Source organism: Hylobates moloch, unplaced genomic scaffold (genome assembly GCF_009828535.3).
Source record: "Hylobates moloch isolate HMO894 unplaced genomic scaffold, HMol_V3 SCAFFOLD_1039, whole genome shotgun sequence".
Lineage (NCBI taxonomy): Eukaryota > Metazoa > Chordata > Mammalia > Primates > Hylobatidae > Hylobates > Hylobates moloch.
The window spans coordinates 1-14,226 of record NW_026653314.1 but is presented as its reverse complement, the minus strand read 5'-3'; the positions used below and the strand labels follow the sequence as shown (position 1 = coordinate 14,226).

Genomic DNA, 14,226 nt, shown 5'->3' with positions numbered 1-14,226 from the left:
GAACATTCCCTCAAATCCGCTCTTTGGAGCCTTGCTTGTCTCTGAAGTACCAAACTTAAAAGAGGCAGGAGCTGGAACAGAAGTAGATGGACTTGGTTTATCCGGATTCTGACAAGCAACACATCTTGTAGCATTTGCTTCATTTCGCACTAAGCATGAACTGCAATCCCACTGTCCTTCCTTCTTAGCAAACATGTCCTCAAATCCACTTTTTGGAGTTTTACTTGTCTCCGAAGTACCAAACTTAAAAGAGGCAGGTGTTGGAATAGAAGTAGCAGGTAGACTCTGTTTTCTCGGATTCTGACAAGCAGTACATTTTGTAGAGCTCCCCTCATTTTGTACCAAACATACACTGCAATCCCACTGTCCTTCCTTTGTAGAAAAAACAGATCTGAAATCACTGTTAACAGGTTTAGGAAGATCTCCCTGGCCAAATTTAAATGAAGCTTGATGAACAAATGAAGATCCACTTTTGTTAGCAGATTTTGTATTCTGACACGCAATGCACCTAGATACAGTAGGTTCGTTTCTTACTAAACAAATACTGCAATCCCAGTGACCTTCTTTCTTTGGAGTCACCAATGCAAATCGATCTTGAACATTCTCTGGGCCGGTTTTAGGAGTAAAAACAGTTTCAGCTAATGGTGGGCCAACAAGCTCTTTATTGCTTGGGTTTAGATTTTGGCATGATACACATTTCTTAGCAGTTGCAGCATTCTTTAATGAGCAGCTGTTACAATGCCACCAAGACCCTTCTTTCTTTGCAACTTGAAATTCAAAATTCATGTTTCCAGCATCAGATTTGCAAATATCCTTGTTATCAAGACTTGTGGGTTCTTTTACAATTCTGACAGCCTGATTTGATGCTGTGGCTACATTTGTTCCTGGGGCTTTTAAAATGCTCTGGGCTTCTTCAAACTTGCACTTAAAAAGTGCTGCTTCCTCAGGAGTTTTGAACCTAATAGCAAGTTGTTCTGGTTTTGGCAACTCATCTGCATAATCAAGGGCATGCCATACAAAAGATCTGTCTGATCCAGCATTTGGTGTCAATTTCATATCTGGACTGATGTAATGATTTGCACAGATTTTCAATACTTGCTCTCGTCTCATTAGAAGGCGAATTTTACCAGATGTTTTATGCCTCAGTATTTTTACATTGCCAATCCCACGTTCCTTCCATTCTTTGGATTCTACATCAAAACGAAACAATTTTGCGCGGTTGCAAAAGAATTCTCCTTCATCTTCCTCACCAGTTTTTACTTCAATCTTATCAGGAAGAGGTACTACAGGCTCAAAGTGAGGACCGTCATCATCATCATCCCCATGGGCACTTCCTCCATCTGTCTCATGATTCTTGTTTGCTGTCTCTAAAGTGGGTGTTCCAAATACTGATTTCCCTGGACCATGGAAAGTAAACATATCATCACTTCGCCGAAAACCAGAATTCTTTTGCTGACTCGACCCCATGTTTTCTGTAAATGAAATTCCAGACACATTTTTGCTTCCAAAATTGAATGTATTTCGAGGCCCAATGTTTTGACAACCAGGAATTGGTTTGGGTCCACTATAGCCATCTCCTTGCAAGGGTTTATCTGAAGTCAGGAGACCTAAAAGGCTTTCACTGTTACTGTAAGCTGCAGGAGGGGGCTGTGTCACAACCTGTGGTGAGGAAAACGTGAAGTCACCATCATTTGATTTGAAATTTGAGTTAAATTTAAAAGGAGTTGGCTGTGTTGTGTGTGCTGGTGTTGGCAAAGATGGCCTTATTCCTTCACCCGGCATGGGCTGAACAAAATTAGTTTTCCCAAATTCTATAGCCTTAGATTCTGCAGATCTTGAAGCATGAGCTGCAATTGGAGGTTTTGTGAAATATCCTGGTTCTGGCAAAGGTGGATTAGTGCTTGTCTGTTGAACATTGTAATTAAAGTAATCATCACCCCTGGGCGATAGAATTCCTGTTGCAGGAGACTCAAAACGCAATGCAGGAGGACCATACATCTCCTGAGAGAACATACAAGCAGATGAGCTTTGCACTGGTGGTGTGTGCATCTGTTGCGGATAGGCATAAATATGCTGTTGGGGTGGAAGCCTATTCATGCCATAGACTGGGCCCTAAAAGACAGAAAGTTAAAACATTTTGTAGATTGTCTACAAAACTACAGATAACTAAATGCAAACCAATTCTCACAAACCTCAAACGTGAATATGAAGTGTAGAAGATCTCATTAGGGGATGTAGTACACATCACTAACCCGTTTATGCCAGAGGCTGCAAATTTTCTGTGTGAAAAATCAGACCTTGGCAATGACCTTGAGCAGTAGGATATAAATAACTCCCATAAGCTTAGTGTACCAATAATGGAACACTAGGCATAAATAGGTTAAGAGAAAACCACATTACTGCAAAGATACTTGCATATATACTTGGCATATAATGAAAATTAATTACAGCATCTTAAAATCTACAGCTAAAGTCATAAAATAAATACCTTCTTCATTCCTAAACAATTTATCAAATGACATTAACAATAATGATGATGATGATGATGATGATGATAACATTTATTGGGCATTTATTAATGTGCCAGCTGGGCACCGTTCTAAGCACTTTACATTATTATCTCATTTTAATATTCTCAAAAACCCTATGAATTAAGGTATTATTATTATTATCCTCATTTTACATATGAGGCAACTGATGCATTGAGAGGTTAAGAAACTTGCCTGTGGTCAAAATAAGCAGAAGAGCAAGGGTCTAAATGCACCCCAACACTCTGTCCTCAAAGCTGTCACATTCAACTACCACTGTAATGTTGAGTCTTCAATCAATTGTTATATATATAGCTGTATCAGGCCTGAAAGTACTTACCACATAGTAGGTCAGCAAGGGCATTATAGTTCTATTTCTGTTAAAACAGAATGATGAAGGATCCACCACCACCACTCCCATTTTTAAAATACTCTAAATATTCACACTTACTTGAAACACAAAAATAAGGTGACTAAGAAGTATAATTTCTGTATCTGGAGATAAATTTAAAATATCTACATTTTAAGGGACATAAAAGTTTTAATACTGAACTGCTCTCTTGAATGTATTTGAAGGAATCCTAAACAATTTAAAAAGGAAATAATTATAAATGTATAAATTATTCCTTTGTTACCTTTGTGGGAGTAACATTAGCTGCTGGTCTGAGAAGATACTGGGAATTATATGCTGGTGACTGACTATAATATACTGAAGGGCCAGTAGTTGCAACTAAAAAAAAAAAAAGAAAATAAAGAAAACACTGTTAAAGTCTATACTACAGTTAAGACTACCTAGGCAAGAGCTATAAATACAAAAGCAATAGAAATTAAAGAAAGATTTAACTACATAAATTTTAAATTTCTGTACATCAAAATACACCAATCAAGATTATCAAATGACAAACTAGAAAAAAATTGCTAAATATGACATGAAGAATAAGAGAATAGCATCGCTGTGATCAACAAGAACAACTACCTCACAAGCATTAAAAAAGGAATAAAGAAGAAAGTAACTGGTGCCTTTTCTAAGAAAGATCAGTATGATGTGGAATTATGGACATTCAGTCACAGAAAGGACGTAAGGAACCAAGATGCCATCTGATGGTCAATGCATTTGAAGTGGGCCTAGAAAATCTGCAGAAAGACTAGGTTGTGTTTTGTAACTAAAGCTATTACTGAGAATGTTCAGCTCAAAAATCACCTGACAAATTCATGGAAAGGATCTCACAAATAACATAAAATGTGTTCCCTGGCTTAAAATAAAAAGCACATCAACACTCATGCTGATGTACAAACTATATGCTCCATCTGTTTTGTGTGTTTTACCAGGAAACAAAACAACTAGAAGGCACCCATGTTAACGGCAAAACTACCAATAGTCATTTGCTTGAATTGTTTTATGATAGTTTTACCAGAAAACAACCAAAAGACCTTTTATGCCTGTACACGGAAGAAGAAACAGAAACTGTGCCAAGAGGTTCCAAACAATTGCCTCTGGAAAGCACTGAAAAATCAAGACCTAGAAAGGCTAGCCGGAAGCCCAAGTTTGATTTTGGAAACCTAACAGAGGTGAGGATAGCTATTTTGAAATTACTATGGGGAGGAAGCAGGCACAGAACACAGAACAACCTGACAGAAATGGCCCAAGAATCTTAAAGTGTTGCAAGATGTCTGTCTGCATGAAAGCAAAAAGAAAAAATAAAATTTTAAATTAAAAAAAAAAAATCTTAGTCTGAAGTTTAAGTAGGGACTTTAATTGACTACTGACTCTAAACTGTGTGGAAAAAAAACTAAAGAGTTCTAATAAATCTACTAAAAGTAATCTCATTTTTAAAAGCACCACATGAATAGACAATTTAGAAAAGAAATATAATAGGCCTCAAGGAACATGTTTTTGAAGTGAGCCTTGAAAATCTGCAAAATGATGAGGCTGCATTGTGCAAACTCAAGCTATTATGAGAATGTTCAGGTCAAAAAAATTACCTGACAAATTCATGCAAAGGATCTCACAAGGAACACAAATGTGTTCGTTGGCTTTAAAAAAAAATCACATTAACATTCACGTTGATATAACTCTTCTCTATCTGTTTTGTGTGAGTTTTACCAAGAAACCAAACAACTGAAGGTACCCACGTTGAAGATGGCAAAACTACCAACAGCCATTTGCATGAATTGTTGAGCATGACTAGTATTTTAAAAACTTAAAAATTGATACCACTTTTGTTCCTACAAATTGGCAAAGAATTTTATAAACTAGTAAGTCAGCATTAGCAAAAGTGAGAAGACGGCACTATCAGATACTAGTGGTAAGAGCATAAACTGAATATTCTGAATACCCTACAAAACCAGGACAGTGTCCTAGAATTTGTAATGGTATAAACCAGAAACAACATAAATAAAGGAACAGAATTTGCAGTACTTCCTTATGATGGGATACCATGAACTCAGTAATATTCAAAAAACATTTAAGTTTAAAAATGCTCAGAACTAAAGTAACATTTAAAAAACAGGCTAGCTCATCTACACACAACATAGTAACATGGTAACCATCTCATAAAAAATACTGTATGTATAGAGAAAGAACCAGAAGGAAATGCCCTCAAACATAAGAAATGTTAATAAGGTGGTTAGTTTTTAGTTTTCTTCACCCTGTTCCGTACTTCTGAATATCTCCTATGAGCTTATTTATCTTTAATTTTAATCACCTTATTTTAAAAAAACAAGGACCATCTTGATATGTTTACTTTTATTAAGGAAAAAGAATCTATGAACACAAGAACAGAAATCAGGAGATCTTGGCTCTCGCCCTTTCAGTGCCACAAAGCTCTTTTGTGAACCTGTAAATAATCCATTTGGAGTCTCCATGTTTCTCAATTGTAAAATGAGGATGTGCTGCTTCTACACATTTCATAGGGTCATTGCAAGAATAAAATGAGACAATGAGAATGTTGTATTTACATGCTTGTATAAGAACGGAAGACCTTTTATGCCTGTACACAGAAGAAATGGAAATCATGACCCATGAGGCACCAAATAACTGACTGCACACATCACTAAAAAAGCCCCAGAAAAGGCTAGCCAGTTTGTTTATCCTCTTACAAGGACCTATATGATGCATAAGGTTTTTAAGTAAACAAGGTTTGAACGTTAGACATTTCATATACTTATCCATGACTTATGACATTTAATAAGCTTGACTTCACAAAGATTTTGTTATTTTGCTTGTGTTGAGAAGATATTATCACAAAAGGCTAGTGGGGTTGCCTTAACTATATGAACCATCACACAAATGTGCTCATCTAAACTAGATTTTATTCTAAATCTTTCCTGGGCTCAAAAGAGAAAAAAAAAAGTGCACTACTACTACCATTTCAGAAGTCTGTCTTACGTAAAAGGAACAATTTTGTTATTTCTGGCTGCCTGGGAGCAACGTATTATACTGGCAAGTGCTTTGGAGTTACACCACTGGAGTGTGAATCTCGGCTCTATCAATAATTAGCTGTATAATAATGAGTAAGTTACCTAACCTTTCTTTATGTCCTTATCTATAAAAAAGGGATTAATAATGGTACCGGCCATTCTAAGTTACCGTAATTAAATAAAATTACATTCACAAAGCACTTTTGCACATAGCCAACCCACAGTAAACACTATTAGTAACCTTAGTTCATTAACTGTTTACTGTATACTCTTATAAATGTCTGATACACACCCACGCCCACTTGCACATACACAGATGCTCACGGTAATTATGTAAGGCAAGTATTATCTCCACATTTCAGATAGGTTAACTTACACAGCTACTATAGTAAGTGATAGAGCAGAACTTAAAAACCCAGTATGATTCAGGTCCAAACTCCTTTTGTTTCTCTATATAACCATAATATTTCAAATTAAGTAAGATTTCCTATATAATGTCCTGCCTCTTATCATTATCATCAAAATAATTCCCCAGAGGTGTAGGTTCTTAATTAAGCATTTCTTAGTGCATAACTCTATTGATTAACATTTTTCAATTTAAGGAATAATCTCATCTCAGCTCATCTGAGGTGTGGATTAAGTGTTCTTTAAGCCTTTATATACACGTGATCACATACAGCTCGTTTTTTCTGCTTGGGGTTATAAAAATCTCCGTAACACCAAATACAGCTTTTGAAGTAACATATAAACAGACGTTGACATGTATATTAACAAACATATATAAACAAGGTGATTTCACAAGTTATCTACTTAAAAGAGGGAAGTAAAGTAGTTTTACTAAAATATGCGATTATCCACTTGCCAGCTCACCTGTTAGTGGAGTCCCATGAAATGTCTGTGACCCCTGATATCCATCAGGCACTGAGTCTGGTCCATAATTCTCTGTGGGCCAACGATGAGGGGATGCTGAGTTACTGCTATTTAGTTTCAACTCCTGCATTTCTTTCTATTGGAAGGAAAAAATCAAATAATTTTAAACATTTAATTATATCATGCCAGAAACAGTGATGGGAAACTTACTCTTTTAAATTTAAATAACTGATTTTTTTTTTTTTTGAGATGGTGTCTTGATCTGTCGTCCAGGCTGGAGTGCAATGGCACAATCTCGGCTCACCGCAACCTCCACCTCCTGGGCTCAAGCAATTCTCCCACCTCAGCCTCCCAAGTAGCTGGGAATACAGGCGTCAGCCAGCACACCCGGCTAATTTCTTGTATAATAGTAGAGATGGGGTTTCACCATGTTTGCCAGGCTAGTCTTGAACTCCTGACCTCAAGTGATCCACCGCCTCAGCCTCCTAAAGTGCTGGGATTATAGGTGTGACCCACCATGCCTGCACCTCATTATATCTTTTGAAAGATTCTATTTGCCAATGAGTTCTAGGTACCTGATGCTGATTTTAAAATATGATTCTTAATTTGTTAAAAATTTATCTGCTCCCATTTTCATTCCTTACTACAAAACCTACTTCATTAACTCTCTCACCTAAACAAACAACCTCCTAAATGATCACACCTTCATTTCCATTCTACACTTGCCTACATTAACCTTTCTGACGTTCACCTCCAGCCAAGACAATTCCCTGCTCAAAAAAACAAGTACCTACAAACTAAACTTCTTTCCCCAACTTTCACAGTCCTCTAACATTACACTGACTATCCTTTCAGTGTGCTCTTTCTACACTGCAATCTGGACTACTTGACATTCCAAATCACCTCCCCAAATTAGCTTTTCACTTAACCCCGTGCTGAAACAAAATACAACTAATTCTCAAGGTGATGTTCTAATGCTCCACCAGGAAAGGGAAAAAAAGTAGTAGCTGCAGACAATTTATTATGTATATAATAATATGTCCAATGCACTTAAACTCTTGATTTTTATACTATCTACACTGTTAGGTAAACAATATTAGCTCCTATCTTAAAATGAGAGAAAGGGATGTAGAGAATAACAGCTGGAATTTGAACCAGATCTGACTCCAAAAATGTTTTCTTAACACAACTCTGCTGCCTTGACAAGATAGCAGATAGATACAACGCCGTCTAGTGTAGCTATGTGGCTACCTGATCTCTGCTGAAGAAAACTAAATGACAGCACCATACCCAACCCTAGAACCTACAAAATGTCCCCTTACAAAACAGACACTTAACAGGAAATTCTTTCTTTTTCCAAAGAAATTGTAGTGGTATCAGAAAACAGGTAAATTTTGAAAAGTTTCAAACTTCTCTGTATCAGCCCAAGAATCCGACCAGTTCTAACAAGTGAGGTCAGGGACAGATCTAGCATGTCTGCTTTCTTTTTCTACAAGTGTTTCAAATAAAAATTTCCCAGAAAGACCTAACCATGGGGTCCAAAACTATCTCAATTTTCAAGCTAAATAAAATTTCCCCCACTCATCCATCTACAGTGCCTAGTCCAGATGCTACACATACACATCCAAGAAATAAGAAACTAGTGGAATCACCTAGAAAACTTTATGGTCAGTGTTGGTATCCGCACCAGAGCTTTGAATTTGCAATCACTGCTGTAACTGTAATTTTTAACATTCAGTGTGATGAGAACTGGCTTCAATAATTATCTCATTTTAAAGATAAGAAGCCAAACAGTCACAAAGGAAGTGACTGGCCCAAGATCATTCATTAATGGCAGAGTCAGTACTAGCACCAAGCTTTTCAAGCTCATGGACTAGTGCTCCACTATACTTCCATAGAATACAATATTGGGAGCCTGAAACCTGTATGTTAAGTCAAAATTGTATGTAATTATCATAGGCCATGACTACACAAAATTAGCATTCAAAATTTTTGTGCAAATTCAAAAATGTCTTCCCTACCAAATAGTATTCTCTTAAGTTGCAAACACTGCTGATCACACTGTAATAATCGCCACATATCAGCATATCCTTGGTGTAACTTTAGCAGTATAAGTAATTTAGTTCTTGCCTGATAAGCATGAAAGAACCTACTTTTATTTCCAATTCCAAAACTCAAGCTCCTTTGAACCCTACTGTTAAAATAAGATATATATACATAACTATTTCCTTACATAATTAAGTCAAATTCATATGGAAGTGTTAAAATATAGTAAGACTTTCTGAAGCTCAGACCACTTTTTAATTCCTAGCTATACATTTGAAACACACGTAATCCACAGCTAATCTGGGAATTAACTCATAGACCAGAGTATGATTAGTACATTGTAGTAGTTCAATCACTCAGGAACCTTCTCTGTGCCAGGAACTCTTATATTTTAAATAAAACAGTTTCTACCTTTGAAGGTCTCAAATTTTGTGGAAGATGAGAGAGACACAAAGTTCTTTCAAAAATACGCTAAAGGGCTGGGCGTGGTGGCTTACACCTGTAATCCCAGCACTGTGGGAGGCCAAGGCGGGCAGATCACCTGAGGTCAGAAGTTCAAAACCAGCCTGGCCAACATGGTGAAACCCTGTGTCTACTAAAAATACAAAAATTAGCTGGGCGTGGTGGCGGGTGCCTGTAATCCCAGCTACTGGGGAGGCTGAGGCAGGAGAGTCGCTTGAACCTGGGAGGTGGAGGTTGTAGTGAGCCAAGATCGCACCACTGCACTCCAGACTGGGCAACAGAGTGAGACTCCATCTCAAAACAAAACAAAACATGGTAAAGGGTCAAGACCGAGGTATGCAGGCTGGGCACAGTGGCTCACGCCTGCAATCCCAGCACTTTGGGAGGCTGAAGCAGGAGGATTGTTTGAGCCAGGAGTTCAAGGCCACCCTGGGCAACATGGCAAAATCCCAACTCTACAAAAAATACAACAATTAGCTGAGCCTGGTGGCATGTGACTGTCTGTAGTCCTGGCTTCGTGGCAAGCTGAGCCGAGAGGCTCTCTTGAGCTAGGAGGTCGAAGCCGCAGTAAGCTGTGATCATACCACTGCACTCCAGCCTGCACAACAGAACAAGACCCTGTCTTAAAAAAAAAAAAAAAAAAAAAAGACTAAAATGTCCCCTTGCCATACTATTTGGATGGCAAGGGGATATTCTGACCAGCTTCAGAAAAAAAGCGAGAGAGTGGCCAGAGAAGGAATCTTGGAATAAAAAGTACAGCTAGAGAAATTAAGTGACTTACCTTAATGGCCTCTACTTGTTGGCAAATCATTTTCAATAAAGAATTCTGATCTTCTGCCCATCGAGGTGGTGTTTTGGGAGAATACTAAAAAAAAAATAAAAATAACAAAACAGTATTTGAAACACTTAGAACAGAAACAATTTCACAATGAAATGATTTGATTCTTTCCTGTTTACCTTGTAACTTTTACTTGGTGATAGTGAATATTTGGTAGGAGACGGTGTAGAATGTTTTATTTCTGAATCTGCATTTCGCAAAGAACCATTTTTATAAAGAGGACCTCCTTCACTATAGTCTTCGAGTTCCTGCATGACTGAATTAAGCATCTCTTTTACAGACTCCAGGGGCACAGGCAACTAAAAATAAAAGATATTAATTAAGGGCTTTCATTTGCAAAAAATTCCAAAAGTAAAAACTCTAAAATGATATATTTTATCCTATTTACATTTGTCACTTTAATAAGCACTTTACACTTTAAATAATAATACATGTGAAAGTGTTTTTTAATTATCTTTTTTCTTTGTTTTTCTGTTGTTTTGTATTATTATTTTTATTTTTTTGTCTTTATTCTGTAATTTTTTTCTTCATGAACACACAAAAGTGTTGTACAATCTAACATCTTCTGATTCTAAAGTCCATGCTCTTTCTATTACTTCCGTTAACCATGATAATGGTAGAGGAATGTTAACTTGGAAAGCTTTTCCAAGTGAACAAAATAAGTTACTGATGTTTTCTAACTGATTTTCAACGGTGACAGAAATACAGATGCTACAAGACGCCAGACAACATAAATCCTAATAAAAGAGTAGTAAAACAAATTAATCAACAAAACACTCAGAAGACTGGACATAATTTAACATCATCATGACAATCTCAAACAGCTGACAGCAAGAAAACAAGGGAGTTCATAATGGCTGATGAGGATGAGAAGAAATGCTCTTAAGTTGCCAGCAACAACTTTCAATTTCAGCCAAGTTCATTAAGAATTAGTCCTGAGGTTACAGTATTTGTTTTGATTACACTGCTAAGATAACAAAATCAATGTCTTATCTTAGAAATCTTTCCTAATTCCCCAAGAAGTACTTTTTAAGAGCATATACCTAGATTCCCAAGTTTAAAAAGACACGACAAAGCAAGCAAATATAAGCATTTAGACACACACATCCCTTCTGTGCATTAATAACAACATATTACTATTTTTGAAATTACCAAAATATAAGACCAACGCAAAAACATTGACCAGTGGGTTATCAGTAAGAACGTACATACAACAACCTGCTACTTACTTTCTTGACCACTGAAAGATTTGAATCACTGTCATCTAAAATCTTTATTAGGTAGTCCCTGGTCTTTCTCAGATAATTTTTGCATTCTTCTTGTTCTTCAGGAGAAAGGGCATCATTTTCAATGTCTTCTGCCTTCCTGTGAAAAATCTATACAAATAGTGCTTTTATGAAATCATTAGGTTTTTAAAACAAAAAACTTTGAGCTTGGCCATGCATGGTGGCTCACGCCTGTAATCCCAGCTACTCAGGAGCTGAGGCACAAGAATCGCTTGAGCCTGGGAAGCAGAGGTTGCAGTGAGCCAAGATTGTGCCACTGCACTCTAGCCTGGCCAACGGAGAAATCCTGTCTTTTAAAAAAATAATAAATAAATAAAACTTTTAGCTCAAGTACCACATTTACTTACCAGTGCAAGATTCCAATAAGAAACAACGCTTTTTATAGATTCAAACGCAGTCATAGCATCTTCTATATTTCCATTTACTGCATCCAATATAGCAAAAGTTATGTGTGCGTCTTCTTCATATTCAACAATTTCTGATGCCTAAACACAAAGAATAGTTTTTAGTCAAATTGTTTATACTCAGAATATAAAACCTAAATGATTTTCCAAAGATTTTATATGATCTTAAGAGACAAACATCTCATTACTCTTCTCTGTCATATCTTATTTGTGAGAGCTAGTGAATTTTGAAAACAAGATTACCATTAAATAACAAGGCAATTAATTTAAGCAGTTTATAGCTCCATGTCTTTGTTTATAAACTGGAAATTCCCATCTCCAATGAATTCACAAAGGAACTCTGTTACCTGAATGTCTACACTATGAAAATGTTTAAACAGAGGATCAATAGGTTCAGGAATACTGTTCTTCTTTTTTATTATCTTCAACAATGGCAAAACTTTCTTCCAATAATGAACACTTCTCCCTATGTATTCTCGTTGATCATAAAAAGAATTAAGACCGCTGCCCTAAAAAACAAAGTTAAAAGCACACAACTTTAAGGAACACGCATGATTAGATCTAAAGTTAATTTACAAGTTGTAAGAACTGGCTAAAATTTCAAGTCAAAACCAAATGGAACCTCAATAGTCATTTGTTCAACTTCCAAATACTGTAATAACTGAACCACCTTAATACCAGTGATCATTCTATACTCAACTTTTTTTTTTTTTTTTTTTGAGACAGAGTCTCGCTCTGTAGCCCAGACTGGAGTGCAGTGGCGCGATCTCAGCTCACTGCAAGCTCCGCCTCCTGGGTTCACGCCATTCTCTTACCTCAGCCTCCCAAGCAGCTGGGACTACAGGCGCCTGCCACCATGCCCGGCTAATTTTTTTTTTTTTTTTTTGTATTTTTAGTAGAGACAGGGTTTCACCGTGTTAGCCAGGAATGATCTCAATCTCCTGACCTTGTGATCTGCCCGCCTTGGCCTCCCAGCGTGCTGGGATTACAGGCGTGAGCTACCATGCCCGGACTCTACACTCAACTTTTAAACGCTTCTAATGATACCACCCTAACGTAGCAATCCAAACTACTTTTTAACAGTTGCCATTTTTAGATAGCTGAAACCTGCCTCTTCTGTAGTGTCAGTTTGTTCAAAAGGCTGACCATCTACACCTAATGGTGACACAAAACACACCTTAAATATTTAGAAAGATCTATAACGCTCTTACCTACAATGCCTTGTGCTAATTTTTTTTTAATTTTCAGGCTGAATAATTATCAGAACTTAATTATTAAGGAATAACAGTAACAGCTCAGCTAATACGTAACATTCACTGTGTGCCAGGCACTGCTCCTCTAAGTGCTTATATTTAACTACATTAACTATTTTGTAGCAATAAAAAACACATCTGTCATAATATGACCAAGCTGTTTTCAGAACAAAAAAACTTTCAATAAAAGTTCATGATTTTAAAAAATTAAGGTAATGTTCTTTAAAAATGCTTATACTTTAAAACTCACCGTTTTCTGAAGGCATTTTGCCCAATGTACAAGCAGAGCAGGTTGAAGGCCATGTTTTTCCTGGGCTCTTAGAGTGTTTATTTCATGCTGAACTAGAAGTCTCAATTTTGCTGAGTTTCCAGGTCTAAAAAATAGTTCAATTTACTAAAATTGCTTTCTAAATACACAGTTCAGCACTTACATACATATATGTTAATGGGTCACTGACAAATTAAATTTTCACATGAGGATTAAATCCCTGGTAAAACCTACACACTAAGTGAAAGCAATATTTTTGTTTTACTACTTACACTGCTTTTCTGTGAATCAGAGTACAAACCGCATCCCACCACGATTTTTGTCTTTCTGTACAAAGCTGTTTACACACAGGAAGGGGCAGGCATAATGGTTGATAGGAGCTGTGGTGAGAATTACATTTCTCTTTTAATTGTAAGTGGCTGGTATATACTACTCCAAGGAGAAATACCTGTTTTATTTAAGGAAAAGTTAAGTTAGAAAAAAAAAAATTAAACAAAATGCAGAATATTTAATTTGTTAAAATCTTTGCTTACTTCAAGATCTAAAATACATATTGATTCAGGTGCATTTGTTTCAAGCCTTGAGGTTTCCTGGGGCAGATGATGGAAAAGCTGTTTTAGCCATTTTCGGATTCCAGGTAAAGCAGGCAATGAATTCCACTGTAAGCCAAGCCAAGTAAGGTGCTGAAGACTACCATTATGTGCTCGAATAGCACCTGAAATAAAATTTAAGAAATTGGCTTAAGGGTTTGAAATTTTTCTTTGTGCCATTAGTTTTGTCAACATAAACAATTAATTCACATTATATATATATATATCTTAATTATATAACAGCTTTTCTGTATCAAAGCT

At 36.6% G+C, this 14,226-nt stretch overlaps 1 protein-coding gene across 1 annotated transcript; it reads right to left on the bottom strand.

Annotated features, from left to right (window-relative positions):
* Positions 1-3: 3 nt before the first annotated feature.
* Positions 4-14,094, bottom strand: LOC116464570 (E3 SUMO-protein ligase RanBP2; the record flags this gene model as incomplete). The annotated part of the gene is made up of 11 exons (XM_032147830.2): positions 4-2,112; positions 3,164-3,258; positions 6,819-6,954; positions 10,108-10,191; positions 10,284-10,463; positions 11,394-11,540; positions 11,798-11,935; positions 12,202-12,363; positions 13,358-13,481; positions 13,648-13,823; positions 13,909-14,094. Coding segments are annotated over 11 exons (3,537 nt in total), but the record flags the coding sequence as incomplete, so codon positions are not given.
* Between the last annotated feature and the right edge of the window lie 132 nt (positions 14,095-14,226).